We start from the raw sequence: 23,365 nt of genomic DNA on the forward strand, positions 1-23,365 counted from the left end.
AAATGGTATATTATGTATCGGAGATTTTAACTAATTTAACTTAATGACAATCTATCAATAATAAGCTTAAAAGAGAGTAACGAGTCTTTATACAAAGTTATCTAACATTGTGTTGCAACTTTTGGAACACTGAAAACCAACTGTTGTATTAAATTTTATCCTTTTTGATCGCAAAAATATGTGAATGCATGTTATTCTGTTGTTTATTGACACTTTTTTGTAGGGCATCAGACTTGAATGAAAAATACTTTTTAATGTGATCTGTTTTTTTGTGTGATTGTATTCTAACATCAAGATAAATAAAAAATATTCAAAATTTACACAAACATGACAATGTATATGGAAGTTGTTTAAGTGGTACAAAGTTATGTTCAATGTTGCACCTTTAAACAAAAAATCCCAAAACACGTGTGTTTAGATTTGTGAAGTGAATTACAACTTCCTCCTCGTCGAAAGAGAACGTGTGCTCCAGACAAAAATATCAAGATGTAAATATCGATGAGTTTTTGGGGCTGAGAAAAAGGTCGCCTCGGGGTAAAACAAAACGCATCGTGCCACATTCCCTCGGGGTGAATTTGGAGGCCGATTTATTCCAACACCTTCGTGCACGGAAGGAAACTACAAAGAGTGCACAAAAGAGGGCAACAGATCCTGCCGATGGCGTAATAGGGCATCGAAAATGAGAGTACCAGGAGGGAGGGTCACCGAAAAAAAGATTCATTTTGGAGCTCCGAAGTGTAAAAATGTACATCCATCATCCACAAGCAACTGCAACTGTCCGCACGAGTGGGGAGAAACAACTTTCACCCTTCCCAAAATGGAGCAAATTGCAAATCCCGCATGCTGCCGTTGGGTTTTCGCCCGTGGGTGCGAAACTCGGCCGTCACGAGGACATTATGTCAGGAAACTGGTTTTGTTTTCGGCTGGTTTTATGTCACAAGCGAGAAGGTTCAGTGGGTGGGTTTCTTTAACATTTGCCCGATCACGCTGTGTTTAACGCTTCCTTGGTTTACTTAATGAAAATGTTTTCGTTGCGATGAGTTCCTACGGACGCGGTAGATGATTTGGTACACTGTTTGACCAACAAAACACAAAAGGTTCGATCGAAAAAGGGCATGTTGTAACGTGCGTGTAATAAATTAGTCAACGTGACGAGCCGACCCGTCAGCCATCAGTCCCTATCGCGATCCTTTCACCTCACCGATCGTGTGTGTGATCGTAAATCATGTCGGTACGCCCAAACTGTATCTTGTGGACGAAAAACGGAACCCATTATGTAAGGATGACTTCCGAGCTCGAAAGTGAACTTTCGTTAAAATGAATTAATTTCTCATTTATTAATGCCCTCATTTCAGAAAACGATTGAGCTTCGAGTTCACAATCAAAATGGAAATTTGAAGAAATGCAATATTCCACCCATAGACTTATGGCTAAGGCTGTTTAAAAGGTTTAATTTGTAAATTCGTGTACAACTCGATTCTTATTTCCTTACCCACTGGTAGATTGTTGTTTGGCAACAAGTTCAGGAATGTATCGCAAACAGCAGGAGCACATAATTAACCGCTCAATTGTTCGCTTACAAAAACGTCAATCTTAGACCTCGGTCTTAAAATAATTGTCGGCATAATAATTTCTTCCTGCTAACCGGAGTTACCTTAGCAAGGGAGCAACTTATCGAAACCAGTTCGAAAATCGGATACAGGCGTTTTTATATGTGCCCCACGCTGGTCGTTGGACCGGTTGGTGTTTTCCTGGGAGCAAACGCATGGTAGCGGTGGACTCGCGAAGGGAGTTGTCTCGACCATCAGATAAAAAAAGGCCGAAACGAAAGGGAAGTTGGTGATTGTTGGTGCGACGCGACGTGAGCGAAATCCAGGCAGCTTTTGAACGTTTGCCTTGGGTCGAGCGGTGAAATGTCGACCAAGAAAACAGACCAAGCAGTCAGGGTAAGTATGCAGGAAACATTAAAGTCCAGACGGAGAAGCATTGGGTATCAAAGAAGGAGTCGGTAAGTGTTGCAGATCGCCAGGGAGGTGGTCGTACTGGGATTGCGATTATGCTACCATATTACGTTCAAAATGGAATGGTACGGACAGTTAAAAATTAAGTTTGCCATTGAAGTAGTTTATGAACATATGAAATGGTCGTTTAGTTCATGCATTTAAGCTATAATTTTATAAGACATTTCAAAAATATGTAGAAATATTCTTGATGATAGAATAAGAGCATATTATTTGCTTTGTCTGTATGGATTTTATTTTTTTTATGGACAGTTTATTCTAGTCCATGATGACTACCAGTCAGTTTTAGTCTTTGTACGACAAATTCCTCATACCGAAGGTGCTTATGTTAAGTGAAATTATGGTTCTAGTCCGATAAGATATTCATGTTACATTTTAATAACGTTAAAACATGGAAAATATATAAATATATAGCGCATTGAGGAGAATACTTTCCAGAGTTATGAACAGGTAAATTCAAGCTAAAAAATACCTTGGATGGAGATACTAGCAAATAGAAACGAAAGTGACTAAATTTTACCGATTGTTGAGTTGTTTCCAATACGGTATCGAACATCAACAGTAAAGATATTGCAGAATCTTAAATACTAGTAATGCTAGATTTTGCTTTTCGTAGTAGTTTGTTAGTATCTCAAATCTCAAGTAAGAGTAAAACTTTGTTTGAAGAGGTTATGGTGGTGTGGTGTCTGTACTGTAGATATTACAACGAACAAGAGATTCGATGATAAAATTCAGCATCACAGAATGAATGTCAGAAAAAGGCTCTCATAAACTATATAATTTCCTAACAGTTTCTTTTTAGGTTTTATGAACTGGTAATTCATCGGTTGGAAGCTGAAATATATGATCTTATTCATAAAAGGAGTTCCCTGTCCGTCCATCTTTGTACACGAAATGTCTGTTATTTGCTTCCAAAAATTACCGGGTACGTAGCACCTTTGCCACTCGTACATCACTCAAAAGGGCCTTTTTTGTACCGATTCCCACGTCATCTAGTGGTGCGAGATGTGATTGGGAATCAATGCGGGATTGAAAATAAACGATCCCCATAAACGATGACCATTTCAATTACGATCGATCGTGACAAATTGTTCCAATTTTCTCGACCCGCACATCTGATACGCTCCGCTCTATGAGCCAGTAAGGTATGATGAATTTGACGGATTCGCCTGGTGAAAGCATGAGTTGAGGGGGGTAAACTTACCTCTTGAGGAAATCGGAGTACTCCGCCTGCCGTATGAGGCCGGTTCGCATCATGATCGTCTGGAAGCATTGCCGCTCGATCGCCCATAGCTTGCAGTCGGTGGCGGCGGTGATCGTGGCCGTCCGCTGGCAGTGGTAGAGGATGGCCAGCTCGCCCAGAACCTTGGCGCCGGACAGCGTCGACAGGTACTTGCCCTCGCGCGACACCTCAACGCGGCCCTCTGTGAAGAGAAAGAGAAAGCGATTACAATATACAAACTTACAACAAATAAACCACACAAACTGGAAACTAAAATAATAAACATGGCAGTTTTGGTATTCATTAATTGGTCCAAAAATTTATCTTTCGCTTCAAACATTGTCAAAACTATTTTCAATGCTGTTTTGTATAGTTTATTACAATTAAAACATACTTTTCTACGCAGCTTTTTGAATTTCATAATTATAATGACCTAATTTCACAAAAAACAAACCAAATCAATTTTTAATCCAATTGAAATAAGATAACAAACCTTTAATTTATTTGAGACACCAACTGGAGGGAAAGTGCAAAACATAACGTCACGGAAAAGTGGAAAAGCGACACAACTATGCCCTCTTCCGGAGGTCCGAACGAACTCATTTAGCTTTATGTGCCGTTGTATGTCACACATTCTTGCTTCTGTCCACAGCAAACGGAAACCATCTCCGGGAGGCATCTCGGAAAAATGTTGATCACCCCGATCGGTCGGCCCGATATTCCGTGTGGGCCAGCCGTGCCGGTTTTCCTTTCGTTTTTCACACACGAACACGGGTAGGACGGCTGGATGGATGGATCAATCACATCCGCAGTCCACCCGGTCGACCCTATTCCTTAGGCAGAGAACCGGACCAGTTTGCCTCTTCTTCCGGGCCTTGCTTTTCTTTGCAGCCTGCTAGGCCCTTGAGCGCAAAGCAACCTCCCGTTGCAAAAGAAGAAAACATAAAGGGAAATGGTCGTACACTCGACAGCCCGTACCACGAGGAAGCGGAAACGTGTGGAAATTTTATTAGCCCTGCATCGAAGGGAAGGAACTAATCGTCGGAAGCGATCCTTAATAGAGTAGAAGGAATGCGCTTCAAGCGATTAGAAAAGAGTTGACTTATTGGATCCTGTTTTGTGGCCATTTTTTTGTACGATTAATAGGCATTTTAAGTCTGACTCAATAAGAAGTGGAAGTGATCGGTAGGTACAATGTATTTCAAAAGTAGTTGTAGCGTGATTGCAATAAGTCACAAAAGTTCAAAATACTTGAGTTTACAACTTCATAATAAACACATTGTTTGCATCACCATAAAGCTATTGCAATAAATGAAAACGATATGATCAAAGCCAACGATTGCAATATCTTCCACCCTAGGCAGCCGACGACACAATTGAAATTTTTCTTTTTCGCAATTTCATCGACGCAATTTGTAACGATTAGCAAAACGATGGAAGCCACAACACACAGAAACACATACTCGCACACCCCTGATGGTACAATTTACAGCTCGTAAAAAACAACAACCACCCCCGGGGAGTGGTTTGCAACATAAATAAAATGGTAGCACAAACGAGAGAAAAATTTGTGACCACTGGCGAAATTGGCACAAAATGGTGCAAACAGTGCAATTACCTATCGCACCTTTCACCACCCCGGGTCACCTCCGGTGTGTGGCCTCCCTCGGGCCGGCGCTGTAGCAAATGTAAGATCGTTCCGTTACATCAGCTCAGCATAAATCAACGCGCGCCGGAGCCATTTTGTGGTGAACCCGCGGGACGCAAAGATGAACCAACCATTGCCCGCGATTGATCCGATTTTTGCAACATTCTCCGGCATTTGTATTTGATTAATCGCAAACAAGATGCTCCACATGAAGCAATCGGTGAGGGGGAGCGCAAAACATAACCATCTAACACACATGCGCAGTGATTTGTGTGGTGGGAAAACAAAGAAGGGGAGCCTACAAAATTCTATTTTCACCCTTCCATCGCTACCAATCAAATGCTTTTTCTTTTTTCTTGCACACCAATGCCATAATCCTTTGTGTGTCCACTAACGAAACACACACACATGCAAACACATGCGTTATGCTCCATGGGGCACGTTTTAAAGGGGTCGGTTTGGTTCGTTTTCTTTTTTCGAAGTTTAATGATGAACAAAATATGAAACGTTACCTAAGCGTGTGCGGTTGCACTTGATGGGGAAAGCCCTAAAGTGAGGGTGTAGTTTTTAATAAGCCGAATTAACCTAATTAATAACCCTTCGGCAGTGTTTGAGTGGAGGGTTTTGTTATGTTATACTATGTGGGTGTTATGCGTGCACCGATTTTTTGGAGAATTATTTTTTTTCATTAGGCACATTACACATGTTTGCTGATAAATCTTGGTGGATAAATTTGAATTGAGTATCATCATAAATTTTTCAACTAAATTAATAATCTATTCCACAACACACAAATGTGTTGAATAACTCTCCATAGTTATAGACACGGTCCTGCTTTCAAGAAAATAAATGTAAATAATATTCATTTTCGTAATTTTCCGGACGGAGGCGAACTGAAACAAATGGAATGCAATAGTGATAGTGTACAGTATGCACGTTGTCAATTACAATCATCCCAATGACATCCGGGAAGGTTCAAGTTGATCGATCATCGTCACCTGTCACCAATCGATGATGCGAAAAACTTTGCCTTCGATCATAGAAAAGCTGTCTTTGAAGGTGACAGGAATGCATCGGACCCTCCGGAACGATCGACCCGCGATCCCGCTAGAAACCGTCGTCACGCGTTGTGCGTGTGTGGATTAGTTAATTACCCCCCTTTGCCTTACCATCGCCACCGTAATCACCCTCCCATCTAATGGCATGCAAATGGGGTCTGCCCGGCCGCGCCTTTCCCTCATAACGGTGGTGAGCTGCACTTGAAAACGTGTTCACCACCCTCGGTTGCGCAACACTGCACCTCCTCGATCGTCGTCGGCCGAGACTTGACCGTCAGCACGCGTGATCGAAGGGCATCCCCGGCCCGAAGAGTGGCACGTTTTGAGCGACGGCTTTTGTTTTCCCGTACGACGACAAAACGACGGGGTTGGAACAAACGACCGGCCGGGAGTTTATGGTGCACGGGTTGGAAAACAGGTGCATAATAAAGTCAAGGCATGGAACAACAAGAGATGTACATCTAAAATGGCGTAGTACCTGTTTTCTACACGTGTGAACACAGGGTGGAAAAACGGAAAAAAACAACCATTAAATGGTGATAAACAAACTGGAAAACATCCATGCAGAGACTGTTTATAACTAACTTTGCCCGGAAAAGCAACATCCTCTTCTTTGAGAGATCACAAATATGCCCCAAGAGATGGACGATGGTACCGTTTTGGTCGCGGAAAGCGGAAACATATCTTATCACCACGCCAAAACAAAGCACAAACAACCTGGTTCGACAAATGCGTTACGCCTCGATGTGGTTTTTCCACAATTCTGCCGACCAACAGCGCGATGCCGGAAGATGCTGCAACCGCAAACGGAGGAAAACCGATCATCACCGACGCAGAAGGAGAGGACAAAATGGCAAAGCCCGGATGACACGGGTGGACATTTGCTTTTTCGCATCAGCTGTGATGTCGCACAAACCGGTGACCATCAACCGGGGTTGATTTTACTTTATTTCCTTTTTCCGAATGTGCGAACGATTGCGTAAAAGGTTTGCTGCTTAACGCTATGTTTTCACCATCGGCGGGTGCCACAAGGAAATGGTAACGAAATGCCACTGTCTGCGGTGACCGTTACGGTGTTTGTGTGTGTCTGATGGATTGCGGAACTGCGGTCAGTTGCATTAAGTGTCCCATGTTTTCCGTTTTGTCATCGTCGATGACAAATTTACCCTCGGCGACATCATGGTTCACCTTTGCCGACTCCAATTTTCGACCGCTTCACCAAGGGTTATGCTGAAATCGTTCCAAACGGGTGCTTCTTTCGCTTGCGAGTGTATTGGGGGTTTTATTTTTCCTTTTTTGCCACCCCCTTAAGGTCACGCCGCTTCGTAACATTTTGCTCGCTGGGACGTTGCAATTAACCTACAAAAATTATTCGCAACTCCACGCTGATGTGATGTTCGCTTTTCTTTGCCATTCGAAGCGTTCGGTCACTGGATAGTGTGTTTTTCTTTCGCTAAGAAAATTGCCTCCGTCCATTACCGAACCTCTTTATTGTTTTCGTGTAGGAATAGGATCCAGATGCGTACCCCCATCGATTGTGGCCCATCAGTTTTTGGGAGCTCTGCCCGCGTAAGGCTTTTCTTCGCTGCATGGAAAACCCTTTACGTTGAATGCCGTTTCATTTCTCCGCGGGCAAACGTTGTAATTATTGCCCAACATTTGTCGGTTGACGATGACAGATGTTTCGTGTTTTTTTTTGGCAATATTTATCCCGAACACATACACAGGCTCGGATTTGGCTTGCGCAACTAACCGACATTATGGGAGGCTGCAGGCGAATGGGATGATCGATGTCAGAGGAGAAAGTTCGTACGCAGGGCACAACATTTAAAGGCCGAGTACGTGTCAGCGGGTCAGTGAAGGTAATTTCGGAAACAAAAGTGATTTTCCGATGGAAACACATTTTAATTATATACCTACGACCCTTCCCGAAGCGAGCAATGCGGTTCCGAAAGTGTGGTTTGCCTTGTACAAGATGAGATTAAAAAGTTTTTTTAAATTACAGGGTATATGGATTTCTTCCACGAAAGTAAAAAAGTGATGTACAAGGGATTAAAAAGAAAAAATAATATAATAAAGGTATACAAGTTACAAAAAAAAACGAGAAAAACATTATCAGAATGATGGAAAGTACCCAAATTAACCACGGAAAGAAAAGGGTAAACAAATCAGGTCGGCAAAGTTCACCACACTTATTGGTGCAGCGATGTTTTCCCCCGCTGTTCTAGCGAAGAAAAGAAAAACCCGTTCACTGGTAACGATGAAAAATGCTTTATTTGTGCTATTATCTATCGTTAACGCCAGTGCTAAGGCATTATCTAAATCTATTCATGCAAACGAGAAAGAGACGAACAGAAGCTGCCCTCACAGTTCTATTGAAAAACCCCCGTTTGATTGATTGCTGGGGTGGGCTATTTCTCATTCAATTTTTTTTCCCTCCCTCCCCGAACGGATGAATGTGAATCTCGACGGGTTTAGAGGTCGGGAGAAAATTAATCATACCTCCGGAAAACAGTTCCATTGACGGATTTTTCGTCAGCATTGATCTGTCGACAGGCGGATGGAATGGAAAGGGGAGAAGGTTCGATCATCGTTCAGCTCGAGGAAGTCTATCACCAGTCCATTCCCTTCCCAGCGCAACTGGGTTAAATGCCCATCCATCCGTACATCCATTCATCGATCCCATCCATCGGAAGCGGAATTGCTAAGTACGTACGGCTAGATCTGCGTGGTTCGTATGCAATTTCAGCCACATTTCACCGTACACTTTCCGATCCGTTGTTCCGCCCAGAAAGAAAAGCAAGCACAAGTACAGCCGGCAACTCCGTTCGGGTTCGTTTCCCCGGCGTTGGATTGATTTCTGGATGTGGAGAGGTTATTTTTCGGAAGCGAGTGTCTATTCTTCAACGCAATTGTTTGTTAGTACTGACGAAGTAGGCCAGTGGAGTTTGGGAAGCTTTAAGAAACTCTGTTTGTTTTTCCAGACCCTATTCGATGGGGTTTCCTCGCATCCCGCATGATGCTGAAATTGGGAAGCGATCGTGCGAATTAGGTTTAGTCGAGCCGAACGGCCAACATTAAGGGCTCAAAAGCAGCTCTTATTCAATTACACTCAAGAAGAAGGCTGATGAGTTGTTGCTGAAGCAATTATTCCATTTCATCGTGTATAACTGAAAACCACACAGCCTTACTGCGATTAAAGAGGTTTAAGATATTGACTATCTCCCGTTTTTTTGCGTGTATCATATTACCAATGTACATCATCTCCCCAGTAAGTTTGACTAATTTTGCCAAACATTTGATTTTTGAAGGGATTTACGATTTTATCACTTTTCTGTGTATATTTTGTATCCTTATCCTGTTAGCTGCATTAATGTTATACTTATTGGCACCTTTTCCCAAATTAATTGAAAGCCACATTGAGTTTTTTTTTTCGAAATCTATATTGAAAAAGAAATCCCAAGTGAAACAATAAGTTTAAAACCATGAAAATAGACAAAGATACAAACCAAAATAGCTGTGAAACCGGTTCCTGTACATAAGAACTTTCTTATTCTGTTATCAATAAACATGGCTAAAAAAATGGCGCGAACACTACGGTAAAATATTGGAAATACCGAAAGAAATACACCTTTAACAGATCGATCGTTTTTAGGGGAGAAACAATCTATCAACATTTTCCCATAAAATGTAGATCATTTGCAAAACAAGTTACAATAATTCATGATGTTTATGCCCATTACTCATTGTTGCAATTCAAATTACCTAAGAAACTTGTGTTTGCTCAGACCACAATCCGTTCGAATTTGACCGACAAACATGAACATGTTAAATGAATGGAAAAAAAATTTCCTAACACTAACAACCACAACACAACGTCCATTATTGCCAACGACGTACCGGCATAAATTATTACAAATTTGTTTGCGATCGTTGCCCTCGCCACTTTTTCCGTCCCCAGCCCCGGTACGCAGCAACTCGGGCGTGACATACAAGTTGATTAAGTAATTCGAAGACCTTTCGGATCGTATCGAAGAGGATCGGCGCATCTTCCAACATCGTCCAGTCGGAAGACGGAAGACGATCGAGAGAAACATGTTACCCTTTCCCGATCGGACGAAACCGAAACGTGAATGTTTTACGACATGCAAAATGGCGACGGTGCGATATTTATTTCTCATGTTTCCGCAGTTGGCAGTTTGTGTTGCCGTAATGGATTCCTTTTTCTGCGAAGTTTCGAAGTTGCTTGCAAACTTTGTATCTCTCTTCCCAACGAGGATGAGTCACTTTGGTTACCGACTTATGAGTCACCCGGATTGCCGGGTTCTTGAAGGTTGCGGCGTCAACGGGTAACTATACGCCTCCGTTTCGGGGTCCCATAGTCCCCTTCCGAGAAGGAAAGGTTACTTGACCCAATTTTGCATAAAGCAGCAAACTAAAATGAAGCACAACACAAATCCCGAACGAAAAGAACACTACTGAAACTCTCCGGCTTCTTCAACCTTGTGAAACGATTGAAAACGAATTATGCGGTTCATTTAACCCGTGTTGCGATCCGGTTTGGGCATCCATTTTCCTTCAAGCTTGTAGAAAAAAAATAAGGCTCGACACAAAAAGGGTTCGCAGATTTCTTTCAAACGTTAGTTAAGCCAATTTTCCAGGAAATTATGACGAGAAATGGCAAAACCCCTATCTAGACGATCGTCCCTTCGCAATAAAAGAGAAAGAAGAGATTCGCCGGAAAACTATGCCAGGTCCAAGCGATGCCATCAAGATCATTACCGCTGAACAATTACTCCTGAAGGGGGCAAATTGATGCTTCGGTGTCCGCGCAGATCGAATGCAGTAAAATGGAGGAATTGAATCAGCGATTAAGCGCGCGACTAGCTGGACACTTTCCAACGCCATGCGCCCGGCGGCCAGTGGAAGTCAATCAATTGCTCGTGGAAAAATGGTGACGCGTCCGATTTTCCTCTCTTTGTTTGACTTCATTTGAGGCGAAAGGAACCATTTTTTCCTTCGATCAACAAAGGGGTGGCCATCGTGGTCATCTTTCGCGAACTGCGTCGACCTTACGGGTCGCGTGCTAGATGATCGATTCGTGTTGGTTGACAACGAAACGGCCACCAGCTTCCCTCCAGCGACTCATGGTGTATGTGTTTGACGAGAAACTAAAACCAACCATCATTTCCACGCCAGCGATTGGGTGTCGTTACGCTGCGCAATCACTTCGGGCGCAATTACCCGGAGGCGGGTTTGGGGAGGCCGGTTTTGGCAACCCGAAATACTGCCGCAGAGGCTGCGTCTTCTGGGGCACTGGGACATACCAGCGCCCGGTCGGCCGGCCGATCTGGGACAGCTTCAGAAAATTGGCGCACGCTCGGCGCGCTTGTCTCGAAATCAATTGCTCGAGAAAATTGTTTTAAGCAACGACCCTCAACATTCGCTTTCGGTGTATGACTTGTTGATTTTCTTCACTCCGGGTTGTTTTGAGGCGAGTTAGATCGAGCCGAAGTAGGACCCGTGCACAAACGGTTACATTTTAGACCTTCGCTTCCGCGATTCAACCTGCTCGATTATGGTGCGTTTTTCGAGGGTCTACGGAACAGCGACTTGCTTCCGTGGTTGTGGAACTGGAGGACACTTGAACGAGGGTACTTTAACGGGGGTTTACATTGGGACGGGGATGCGTTCGTTAAACGACCCGGAGATTGATTTCAGGAAGCCGCGAAAATTACGGCAATGTCCTAGATTTCAAGGGCCTCATCTCCGAGACGCCTTTCACTGAAGGGGTTTTATTCATGTTGGTGAGTATGTTCGGTGATAGAAATATCATGTGGAAAACAGTGTTTTAAGAGATACTGAACCAATGGTTCAATTGTTATTCAAATAAAGCATTATCGGAGTAGAGCCTTTTTGGTGCTCACGATTTAAACCACTTTACATTCGATTCTCACGAGCATTGAAACGTTCACTTCACGTTCGATTGCACTGAGTGCAGTGTGCAATCGGTGTGGGACAAGCGAAATAGGTAAAAAAGAAACCCCTCGATGGAAACCCACTGTTGCTCCGGTTTTCTTCATCAGCGAAGCCTCGGGCGACAACGTTATTGTCGATGGCGCGCCGGATTATCGTAATTGATGCCCACTTTGAGACACCTTCCCCCAAGGGCCACCGGCCGTGCAATCATAATTAGTAAATTGCGCCACTTTTGAGGCACATTTCGAAACACAAACCCCCCCGCACGGTGGAAAAGTGAGATCTGATACGCATTCAAATGGGCGATATCGCGCGATAAATTCGAAATAATTACCGTTGCAGGCCCGACGTGAACGGTTTTGAAGTGAGAGGACGAAATGAAACCGCAGTCAAAGATCGACCGCCTTTTTGGGAGTGAGTTTGGAGTGCACTTTTCCTTTCTGCGTCGGCGCACGTTGGCTTGTCCCAGTACTTTTCCCATTTTCTCTTTCAATCGGCATGTTAGAAAACTGAACGATTTCGGGGGGAAACCCCACCGTGGGATGCACCACCCAAACCGAACGGAGACCGATTGCAGTTCGCCCACAGGCGCGTGCCAATCGAACAAAACCGGCTACACATTTTTCGTGCATCGCCGTTTATCAATTTGGGCGAGGGAACGTTATGCAAACGGGCATTTTGTGATGATCGCTCAAAGGCATCGTTGGGGCTCTTGATTTCAGGTGAAGTTTCTGATAAAATGCAAAACCTGAAGCCGAACTCGACGAGCTGGAAAGTGAAAAGCTGCTCAATAGGAATGAAATTAAAAGCGAACGGCAAAACCGAAGCTTGAAAACGCTCGAGCATGATTGCAAAATTGCAAGATTGCCGTCGCGGAGAATGCGGCCCATGAGTGGCGCAAGGTGCGAAAAGGCAAAGAAAAAAACCCACCCGTGTTGGATGTCTGGCCAGAATCAGCCGGCTTTGTTCATGCGCAAACGGGCGTACGTGTTCGTTACAACTTAATCACACGGTTGTTGAAAGGGAATACGCAAGAAGGAGGGGAAAATGCAAATGTTGGAATCTAACTTTTCCCAACATCCCAATCTGCCAAGCCACCCGCGAGTAGCAGTGGAAAGTGCAACGGCTTCAGACAAGGGCAATCCGTAACAATTTCTCCGGTTGCTGGTGTGAAAATTCAATTACGACATGAGACGAATGCGACAGCAGAACCATCCAAAGCAACTTACGTCCAGAGTATAAAATATCTCATAAGTGAGATGGGATGAATTCCCCGAAACAATTGATCGATTTATAAATAATTAAATTCGAACTTTGCGAAATGAAAAACCTTTTAAAAAGGTAACGTTACTCTCAAGGATAAAGTAAAACCACAGGAATCAGTAAAATGCATCAGAATATTTACAAAATTATACAATCTGTTCCGCACTAGGTGAGAGCAAACGGGAAGGTAGGTAAAAGTAGGAAAAACATTCAAATTCAAACATTTAGGTACAATGAAAATCAATTATTGTTTAAGGACGAAAAATTATATGATACCTACTGAAAAATCTTAAATGATTTTTCACTTGTGTGAAAATTTAATTTTGCTGGTTTTATCACATGTTTATTTGTTCACTAGACAAATTTAATTACATTCCTTATAATAGTGAAAGGAGATTTATAATGACAGTGCTTCTTAAAAAGTTTCAGAATATTACATATATTTGACTATGTGTAGAAGCTTTTCAATAATTTTTTTCCAAGATAGCTTGTGCAATGAATTTTGGCACTCGGTTGTAACCGTTCAGCCTTACAATTTTCAATAGGCTAGTTGTGTGGAAATGAGTGGACTAGAAACATTTTGTTTTAGCGAATTGGAAGAGTTTTAAAACAATTTGAGTATGGATACAACATATGATTAAGAATAGAACAGTGAACTTTTCGGGCGTATTGTAGTTGATTTAGCAACAAGATCTGTTAACAAAAGGAAAAATAAATAAGTTAACAAAATTATTTATGAAAAAACCTTTAGTAAATCAGCTTATCAATGACATTTCCATATGTCAAATTAAATATTTAATAAATCATTGAAATCGAAAAACATCACACATGAAGGCTTTCATCAGCCGCAGCTGCAGATTGACATTTTCTTCACATACCAAAAATAACTCCACGTCAGGAAGCTGTCATGCATGCACCTTCCATTTTGCTTGTGTTTCGATTCGATTAGACACCCGGACACTTTTGAGCGCCACGAGGCAGAACGCCGGAACGCGGGGCGAGGGGGGAGGGGGGGGGGGGGATTGCGTCAAAGTTCAATCAATCATTTGTTGGGTTCCGCCCGGGCGCACTCACGGCTCGCCTCTGTCGAAAGGCGCCTGCGTTTTCCGCCGAAGAAAGTGAATCCGCGCCGCGGGAGAAGACGATGGTGCGATGGACACGTGCGGACGAAGACGAGAAAAAAGTACAAAAAGCGGCGAAGCAACCGTCCGGTCCTTAAAACAAACTACGAAATCGGTTCCATGCCCCGATGGAGCGGGTTGCAGACTGTCGTTAGCATACAGCAATGAAAGCACACCGGCTAGTTTTCCGGTGGATGGAAAATTGGCCACCACCGCACCGGTCGTGTGCCATCGAGTGGAAAACCGTTTCTGTTAGTGTTGTGCTTAATGAATCTTTTGGCGAGATTCATTCATATGAATCTTTCACCTATGATTCATTCAGATGGATTCATGAATCTTTGCGGATTCGAATCTTCAAAGCTTAATGAATCTTTCGAAACCTTAATGAATCTTCATGAATCTTTCACGGATCTGTCACGAATCTCCCCGATTCTTTCATAGACGTGGACAATGCAACCAAAAAAAAAAAAAAAAAAAAGGGTCCCTCAGCCCATTTTTGGCTGGTGCCTTTTCATTAGTTGGTATGTCTTTAGGATTCATGAATCTCTCGACGAAAGATTCATGAATCCCTTATAAGGCAGAGATTCATTCAGATTCATGAATCTGAATCAGATTTACACAACTCTAGTTTCTGTTGCTTCCAACGCTCGACTGCAACGGTGTCTTCTCCGCCCGGGAGGGCGGGGGAGCCAACCGCCACACGCAAACAACAATGTCGGGGTCCACCGGTTCGGGTCAGCTTCTTCGCGGTGGTTTTCTTTCCCGAAAAGAAGTCAGAAAAACAACTCCCAGCTGGCTCGGTCCAGCGTGACCGTTTTGCCGTTTTGGCAATCCGTGCGAGAATTGCTTTATTGGCGCGACCGTTTAGCGAAGAAGTGGGCTGTAAGTGATGCGCCGCGGATGTTTTCGCCCATTGATGTTATTTCGGTTCTGTTTTCTTCCACCTTCTTCAAACCTTCTGCATTATTAACCCCCTTTGGGCGGAGAACGAACGGTTTTTTTTTATCTGGCCACACCGGCAGCATACGCACGTGGAACCTCCCACCGATCGATCGGTCGCTGTTCTGCTTCTGTTCCGGCGGTTTATGGGCTGCTCGAGCAATATTTATGATTGCCGCAGCACGATACACAACGAGCCGAAAGTAGGTTATGGCTGAAGCCGTTTGTTCTGTCAAGGTGTTTCAATCAACCCCAAGTAAACACATTGGCAAGCATTAGCAAACACGTGTTAGGAGAACGCTAAGCAACACAAGTTTCATTAGTTGCCAGCAAAGAGAGTTTCTGTTCTGTTCTAGTTGAATAGCCATGTTGGGTAATTGCGTTTTTAATGCTACCTCGAAGAAACCAACAAATTAAGATACTGACATTTTCTAACTAAATCAAATGTAAAACACGAATATAACATTTATTAAACTCTCATTTTTGCTCTGCTAACTATTCATATGTCGTTCCAATATAAATCAAATGGATTGAGGATTGTTTTGTATAATCCCTTATACCTAAGTAAATATAGTAAGTCATGCATCCTGTAAAAACCAATATAAAACAAATCCAAGGGCACTTCCAATTGATTACAAAGGAACGCAACTAATATGTTTTGCACTTATCGCAAAATGACAAACGCAAAGAAGAAACACGTGGCCAAGAAACAAAGTGCAAACTGCACATTTCCATTAACATGTCGAGTACTGTAATCCATAAATCATTCGCTCGGCAGGATAGCAATAGAACCTTAATCAACACCTCATCCAGTCAAATGTCATTTTCCTACTTCGCCTCAAACTGGTTGTTGCTAGAAGCCACTCCAATCGCAATGTTACTACAACACTATGCTTTGTGCACGTCGAGTGCGGAACTTATTATGAACCTCTGCGATAGTATTCCTTGAATCCCGTGTGTTTGTGTGTCTTTGTATTTGATTTGATTTTTTTTTTTTTTTGCTACAACCATCTTGCGCGAACGTGAGACATCATCGAACGTGGGATATCTGGTTCGTGAGGTTCGGGCAAAAAATGGGAGTGCAAATCTAGGTGCAGGAAATGAGTATGTTTAGACTGACGGTTGGAGTTTGATGGTTTGAGATTTGACTTTGCGGAGTTTCTACTTCCTACGCGCGTACCGAAAGTGAACGGCAAGTGAACAGTTCATCTACACCTAGCTTAATAAATGGCAAACGGAGGTATTTCGGTGAGCAGAAGCAGTCAAACTCCAAACCCTCCCGGTCACGATCGTGCCCAATCGATCGCAACCGGCCACAAAGGAAAGAAGGTAACCGACCAAGCCTTTTCACGGGACGTAAGGTGTTTGCGACCAAAGTGCAAATATTTCGCGGCCCGTCCCGCGAACCGTACGCCGTTGACGTGTAAATCGAACACTCCCTAGCTTTTTGGAGTCGGTAAGAACCTTCTGCGAGCAACGCCATGTACATAATTATGGGTAATTGTGGTCGTGAAGCCATTTTAAAGTTCAACCATTCCCGAGCTGAGCCATTGACATTTGGAGCGTTACCGAAGCTATACATCCGACTTTTCAGCGCACCGTTGGTACCATACCTATTTTGTGACCGCAAATGTCAAATTTATGATCGCATTCGGCACGCCCTCGATTTGGACCATTTAGAGCGTGATCGTCCACGGCGCGATAAAGATGGGGACCGTGTTCTGCAACCTGTCGCCGGCCCTTCGCCCTCGATAATGTTCCGCACGAGAGCGAGGAATTTTCTTCGTGTCGCTCCAAACGGCAAACGGGGAAAACAGAACTAAGGCCTCCCGTCGACATTCCCAAGGCTAGACAACGCTAGCCTAGATGCGGAGGCAAGCGTGAAGTGGTGGTGCGTGAAGGTGAAACCTTTTAATGATCGTGTCAAACCACTTTCTTCCAGCGGATACGTCGCACCGGCACCTTCTGGTCCGACCGGATGGGTCCGTGCGATAAGAAGGGCCGCCCAGGACCCCGAGGCCGACGGGGAGGTATGAAAATCGGGGCCGAGCAACCGTTTAGCGATCGAGCAAGCGATCAGTTGGGAGCGTTTGGTTCGCACACGGCATGGCGGGTATCTTGTCCCTCCGGTTCGATTCACCTAACGGGCAGAGCGTGGTTTGCTTTAATGGAAAATTAAATCAGCAGATCCATTCTGTTCTACATCGAAACGTCGAACAGGTTCACGGTTAGCAAAGGGGCTTGGAAAATGGGTTGGTCACGATTAAACGTTCGAGCCATTTGATATTGATCCCATGCGATTTAGGGGATCCGGATTTAACGAAGCGGTTATTATAATCTATGGTGAAGCAGCTCACTGATTACACTGATTACGGTAGCCCGAGTCATCAAAATAGTAAAATATTGACGAAGTTAAGATGCGATCTTTTAGTGCGCAATGATGTGATTAAAGTTTAATGTTTCACCAAAAATTCTTTCGACAGTGAGAATATTAAGTTTAGTCTACATCCATATCAGGGTTGGGGAATGAGATTTGGATTGGATTCTGTTACCCAAGCCATGGTCAGTTAGATCCGGACTTTATTCCAAATCCGATATGCTGACGCTATTCTCCATGATAGACGACGAAGTTAGATTCCCGTACAACCCGCAGGGGTTATCAATATATCGGTCAGTGAAAATCTTCTTGCTCTTCCGTACTCGAAAGAGTTTCGTCGGATTTGGGCAGATTCCATGTCTCGGAGGCGTATGTATGAGTCCATGTCCCAGAGCACTGGTACTATAAATCTCTGGTGTAGTCCCGACTTTGACTTTCTTGACTGGTATCGTGTCTGGATTCCAGATTAAGAGACTATTCAGATCCTGACCAGGAAAAGATTCTATAAATTCTGAGAATCATTCCCAAGCCGGATATGGATCGGCGCTTTAGTAATTACACAATATTCTTTGTCCGAATAAACGTCATTGGTGATTGGACGACAGTGCATAACATATTTTTTAAGTGGTTTGCTAATACTTTGAGAATTTTAATAAAACCATGTGCATAAAAGCGGTATTCAAGACGAACAAAACACTTCGACTTCAAAAAGTAAATTCGTTTAAAACTCAATAATATGTGTGGAACGATTTCATGATCGAATTAAAAGAAAATGTATTGAATGATCGGATGTAATAGCTATGTTTCCGAATCGTATTGCCATATTTTTCCCACCAAACATTGTTAGCAGTCTCAGTCCGTCCGGTCGGAGTTGCACAGCAGTTGAAACAGATTGCAGAACAGCAATTGTTGCCGTGTTGCCCCAGACAGACGCCGTTTACCATTCTCCGAGGGAAGAAACGAGTTTTCTTTTGCAGACTGCACTCTAGTTGTAGTTAGCAGCGAACACCACAGACGTGTAGGTGAAAAAACACCACGATTCAGCGCTGCGTAGACGAGCGCGGTGCATTCGCGCGTGATTATTTAGACGCTTTCGAAAGACCCCCTTTGGCCGGGATGGTGTGTTGTGAGTTGGAGTTGGAAAATAAATAACAGTAGGACCGGAGGAGGGGGTGGAGAAAAAACACATCTAACGACAACTCGGAGGCGAAGAACATCTGCCGGATGGCTTCTTTTATGGACGTCTGTAGCGTGCCGTTTTTCTCCCGAGCCGATTGAAATAGGCTAGGCGCGTAGGCAGGCTAGGAAAAACACGCCGGGAAAGTCGCGGGCCCTCGTGCCTAGCGATCGATCCCGGACCTTTCGCAAATAAAGTGAAAGGTATGTACTGTTGCTTTTGTTTTCGTTTGTGATCATGTCCGGTGCCGAACATTGGCAGGAAGGCGGGACGCGCGTCGGGAAGTTCATCGTGAGGATTCGTCGCGGGGTTGTGACGCCCGGAGCCGGAACGGTAAGAAATAAAACGGAACCGAGTCGGGACGGTTGAAAACTGGAGCAACAACGAAGCCACCGAGGGTAAGGACTGGTTTCCAAGGTGCCGTACTGTCCGTCGTCGGTGGTATGCGTTCGTTTTCATTCCCCACGATCGACGTGTTTATGGGAAGTATCGCCATTTTCCTCCTTTTTTTCCTGCATCGTGAACCGCTCGATTGCTGAGCTTTAAGATTGGCGGCGATTCGATTTGCCACTCGCGCACCAGAGCTCCTTTCCCGTGCGCACGTTGACATTTGCCGCGCCCTGATAATGACATTTAAGTGGCCCACACTGGAAGGGGAGGACCAGCCCCGGGCCGTAGCTGTTGGCTCCTACTAAGAAAACTTGCTGATAGTGACAAAAACGGTGCCACCCCGGACCCAGATACCCGGGAGACTGGTACGCTCCGGTCGAAAGTGGGACAAACGGTGGGGCACCGTGTAACGAGATTGCAAGATATGCTGGTTTTGCGCGATTAGCAAACGAACCCTCCACTTCGCACTTACGGACACAACCAGGGATGCTGGGTCCTGCTGTTGGGGATTGTCTTTCGATCGACTGCTCTCACTTACCTGGAAAGAAATGGAAAAACAAAGCAAAGATTAAACTTGAGCTCGAATCAATTACAAAGGATTGAGATTAATCTTAATATGGCACAGGGGAAAGAGGATTGTGAAATAAACATGAACAGGCTTTCAGAAACGCTTAAAAAGGGAAATCAAATTACACAAGATAAGTATACCGCAAAGTAAACCGTGTAATGTTTATGAGGTTTGTAAATCTTTCTTTTTTAACAAGAAAAATAAATTGAAACACAAATTTAATACTAGAATACAGGAACGATCAACGTTACGGGGTTTTAATTATCTTTTTTTTATTTCTTTTTCAGGTTCAACTGTACGAGAATTAAATCTATATTGGCCAAAGAACAGGCGTTAGCGAAAGACTCAGAAAAATATAAAATATCAATTGCATCAAGCACAATCAAATGAAGAATGACCATTTCGTTTGAATCGTCAAACTTTAAAAGTAGGTCACGAATAAACCCGGTACCAAAATGTTAAACAAAAATGTAATCAGACGGCAAATGCATCCGAATTGCAAAGCACTTAACATGCGAACCTCGTTCCCTATAAATCAACGAATCCGAATCTTTTTGAACGACAACAAATTTCATCAAAAGAATGAAACAAACGCCATTAAAACTATCGAACATTTTTGCACCAATAAAATTACGAATGATTCGAGAAAAAAGTTAGTTTATCTGAGATACAGAAAGATATTCTTTGTGTAAATAATTAATTACTCTTGAAACATTGGAGTCCGCCTACCAAAGACCCAATGCTTCTCCTGCTGTTCGGTCAGTAGAGTGCGCTTGTTAACTCATTGTGCACGGAAGTAATATGAATTCAAAAATATTCGTCCAACAATCAGATAACGTAAAACAGAAACATTTGTCAAATTTTCTCCAGAAACCTATTTTTGTCATGCTGAATTTTGGTAAGAAAACTTTGGTTAATATTCTTGCCAACCCGAATCAAAAATAAAATATACTATCCCCAATCTGAGCTCATAAATCCTGCCGTACGCGATGGGAATGGCAGCAACTCGAAAACTAATTGCCATCGATCGGGGGAAGGTCAATAATAAAAACCCGTATAAACCCGGGAACGGAGTTGCGCATATCCCACTTTGACACACCGTTATGAATATTAAGCACCGAAGGTTCCCCGAGAAAACCGTTAATGGGCAATCGGATCAATTGGAGTCAGCCAAATGGAGGGGCCAGCCATTTTTTAAGCGGTCCGTCTTTTCCTGCCTTTTTGACCGGCGGAAGCGATACTTCCAACCGAAACCGATTGAGGTGGGCCGCAACCGTAACCGGAGAAGAAGTGCCTCCCTCGTGCCAACACGCGAAGTGTTATTTTTATGAGCTGCCAAAAACCGCGCGTTCGGGACTTGCTTCCTTCTTCCTGATTGTGTCTTCGGAGTTTTTCGGGTTCGTAACATCGCAGCAAACAAAATTCAAATGCGTTCCTATTGCGATAGATTTGCGGGTTTTGCGGCGCACCGAACAATATTATCTCTGTAAAGGCCCACGCTGGGCGAGTTTATGTTTATTAACTGGCCCGAAGAAACACTGTTTAGCGATAGTGATCTTCCATTCCGCGCCGCCATTCGCAAAACAAAAGAACGATTAATAACGGATGGTTTTTCAAGGCGGAAGGACTTGCGTGGAAAAGTAAATGCAAATGAAGATGGACACAGAGAGAGAGAGAGAGTGAGCAAAGGAAGAAAACAGTTAGGGAAGAGCTTGCTTTCCCCGGAACTGCTAACGAACCGAACGGTTTGCCAATAGTTAAGATATGCGGAATATTTGGTTTTTCGATTTGGATCACCCTTTGTGAGTGTGCGATAAATATTTTCATTTATTCAAGTTTTTTATTTCGTTGTTTTGCTTCGGTTGGTTATGAATCAGGAAAAAACTAACTAACTTTTTCAAATCAACTCCCGGATAGAAACAATAATCATCTCTCCTCCGTGGCAACACAAACAATGCGTTAACAATGAAGTGATTTAAAGTTGGCCGCTCAAAGGTCGTCGGCAAATCATCGATCGGTTTGAGTGAAAAACATAGCCATTTTGTTCACTCTCACCACCCCCCCCAAAAAGAAGTAAAACATAGCTCACCAACATCGGAAAACAATCCCCAAAGGGGGCGCAAGGTTAATCGCCGTGGCGTGGAAAAGAAAAGAAAAGACCCCGCGCGGTCTCCGATTGCGATCGACATCGAAGCGCCCGGGAGCCGTTCGATGCGTACTTAACCGATTTCGGCCACTTTTACTTTCCTCGCTTTACTATGCACAAGGCGAACGTTTCCGAAACAGTTGAGGTTGTTGTTTTTTCTCGAGTCCGCGCATTTTGACGAGCTTGATTTGTGAGATCGAAGATTTGCAAACGAACGAAACCTCGGATCGGCGCGTGGATCATCAATCCATCCGACCGGCCGATCCGCTTCGGATGTCGGTGACTTTCGAAGACCTTGCGGGGTGGTACAAGAGGAAAGAGAAAAAAGAAAAAATCGGGCGCATCTTGGACGCACATGCACAAAGAAGGAACGATGCACGCGTCTTCACGGCCGGAGGAGTTTAATTTTCTCTTCCGCGCTGCGCTGTTCTTTTTTATTTGTGACGGTTTTGCATTGCTTGACGGGGACGACGATTGCGTGTTTTGTCTGTTCGGTCAATTGCACACTTTTCGAACGTTGTTCCGCCTGTCTCGTCCGGAGGGATTTATGTCCTCCATTCGTAGGTGACCGTTCCCCTCGGTCCGTGACTTCATTTGTGTCGACTGCTCGTTTTTTCCGCTGCCTGGTTTGTCGATATTTAATTTTCTTGAACCGGTTCCGCGTGCAAATAGTGAAGCAGAGTAAGCAAAGAAGATTACCGAAATCGAGGGTGAAACGATTATTTCTGTCGAAGAGAACGCCGTACGAGTTGCCGATGGTATTTGGTTAATCAAATTGGGTTTACCGTCAACCATCTTCAAAGTTTACTTCTTAAATGCCCTCCATCTCATTGCGGCCTTTCCGACCGGGGCATAAATCAACTGGCAGAAAGTGTGTCAAGGCTAGGATGAGCAGAGCAAAGAAATGGTAGAATTTGTTTGGGTTTTCAGCTGAGGACGTAAATAATGGAGATTAAAAACCACGGAGAGTGAGGTTTCAATCATCACAATTTATTTTTATAAAAGGGAACAATACTTAATCAAACGTCCTACAACTCGTTCCGGTACACGGCCCTTCGCTGGCATCGTTTTATGAAATAAAATAGATTTGGTTCCACGTACCACCTCACCTCGTTGTCCGACCGAGAAGCAACCGAGTTGCAAATTCCTCCATTTAATTTCGCTTCATTCATTTATCTTTTTTCCAAATGTTGGTCAACGTGCATGCCGGGCTTCCGTCCGTGGACCCTCACGGAGCTTCACGGTTCGCTGGCGGTGTCATAATTCACGATTCGCCATGAGACGCGTCCTCCGGCAGCAATCAGAGCAGCGCGGAAAAAATGGCGGACGTCTCACAATAATGAGCGCCACTTATGCACACATTCCATTGAAATGTGCACATGACGGTCGCGATGAGAGATGCCCCTGAGAAAAGTTCCACCGGTTTGTATCATTTTTCCATTTTCCCTTTGGCCCC

The 23,365-nt window shown here is 43.8% G+C and overlaps 1 protein-coding gene across 2 annotated transcripts in view; it reads right to left on the reverse strand.

Annotated features, from left to right (window-relative positions):
• Positions 1–23,365, reverse strand: part of LOC131266382 (cGMP-dependent protein kinase, isozyme 2 forms cD4/T1/T3A/T3B) — a 107,517-nt gene that overhangs the window by 4,993 nt on the left and 79,159 nt on the right. For both annotated transcript variants that reach the window (XM_058268879.1, XM_058268878.1), the window contains one exon: positions 3,226–3,445. In XM_058268879.1, the coding sequence (XP_058124862.1) occupies positions 3,226–3,445 (220 nt within the window). The remainder of the gene's footprint in view (positions 1–3,225; positions 3,446–23,365) is intronic.

Source organism: Anopheles coustani, chromosome 2 (assembly GCF_943734705.1).
Source record: "Anopheles coustani chromosome 2, idAnoCousDA_361_x.2, whole genome shotgun sequence".
Lineage (NCBI taxonomy): Eukaryota > Metazoa > Arthropoda > Insecta > Diptera > Culicidae > Anopheles > Anopheles coustani.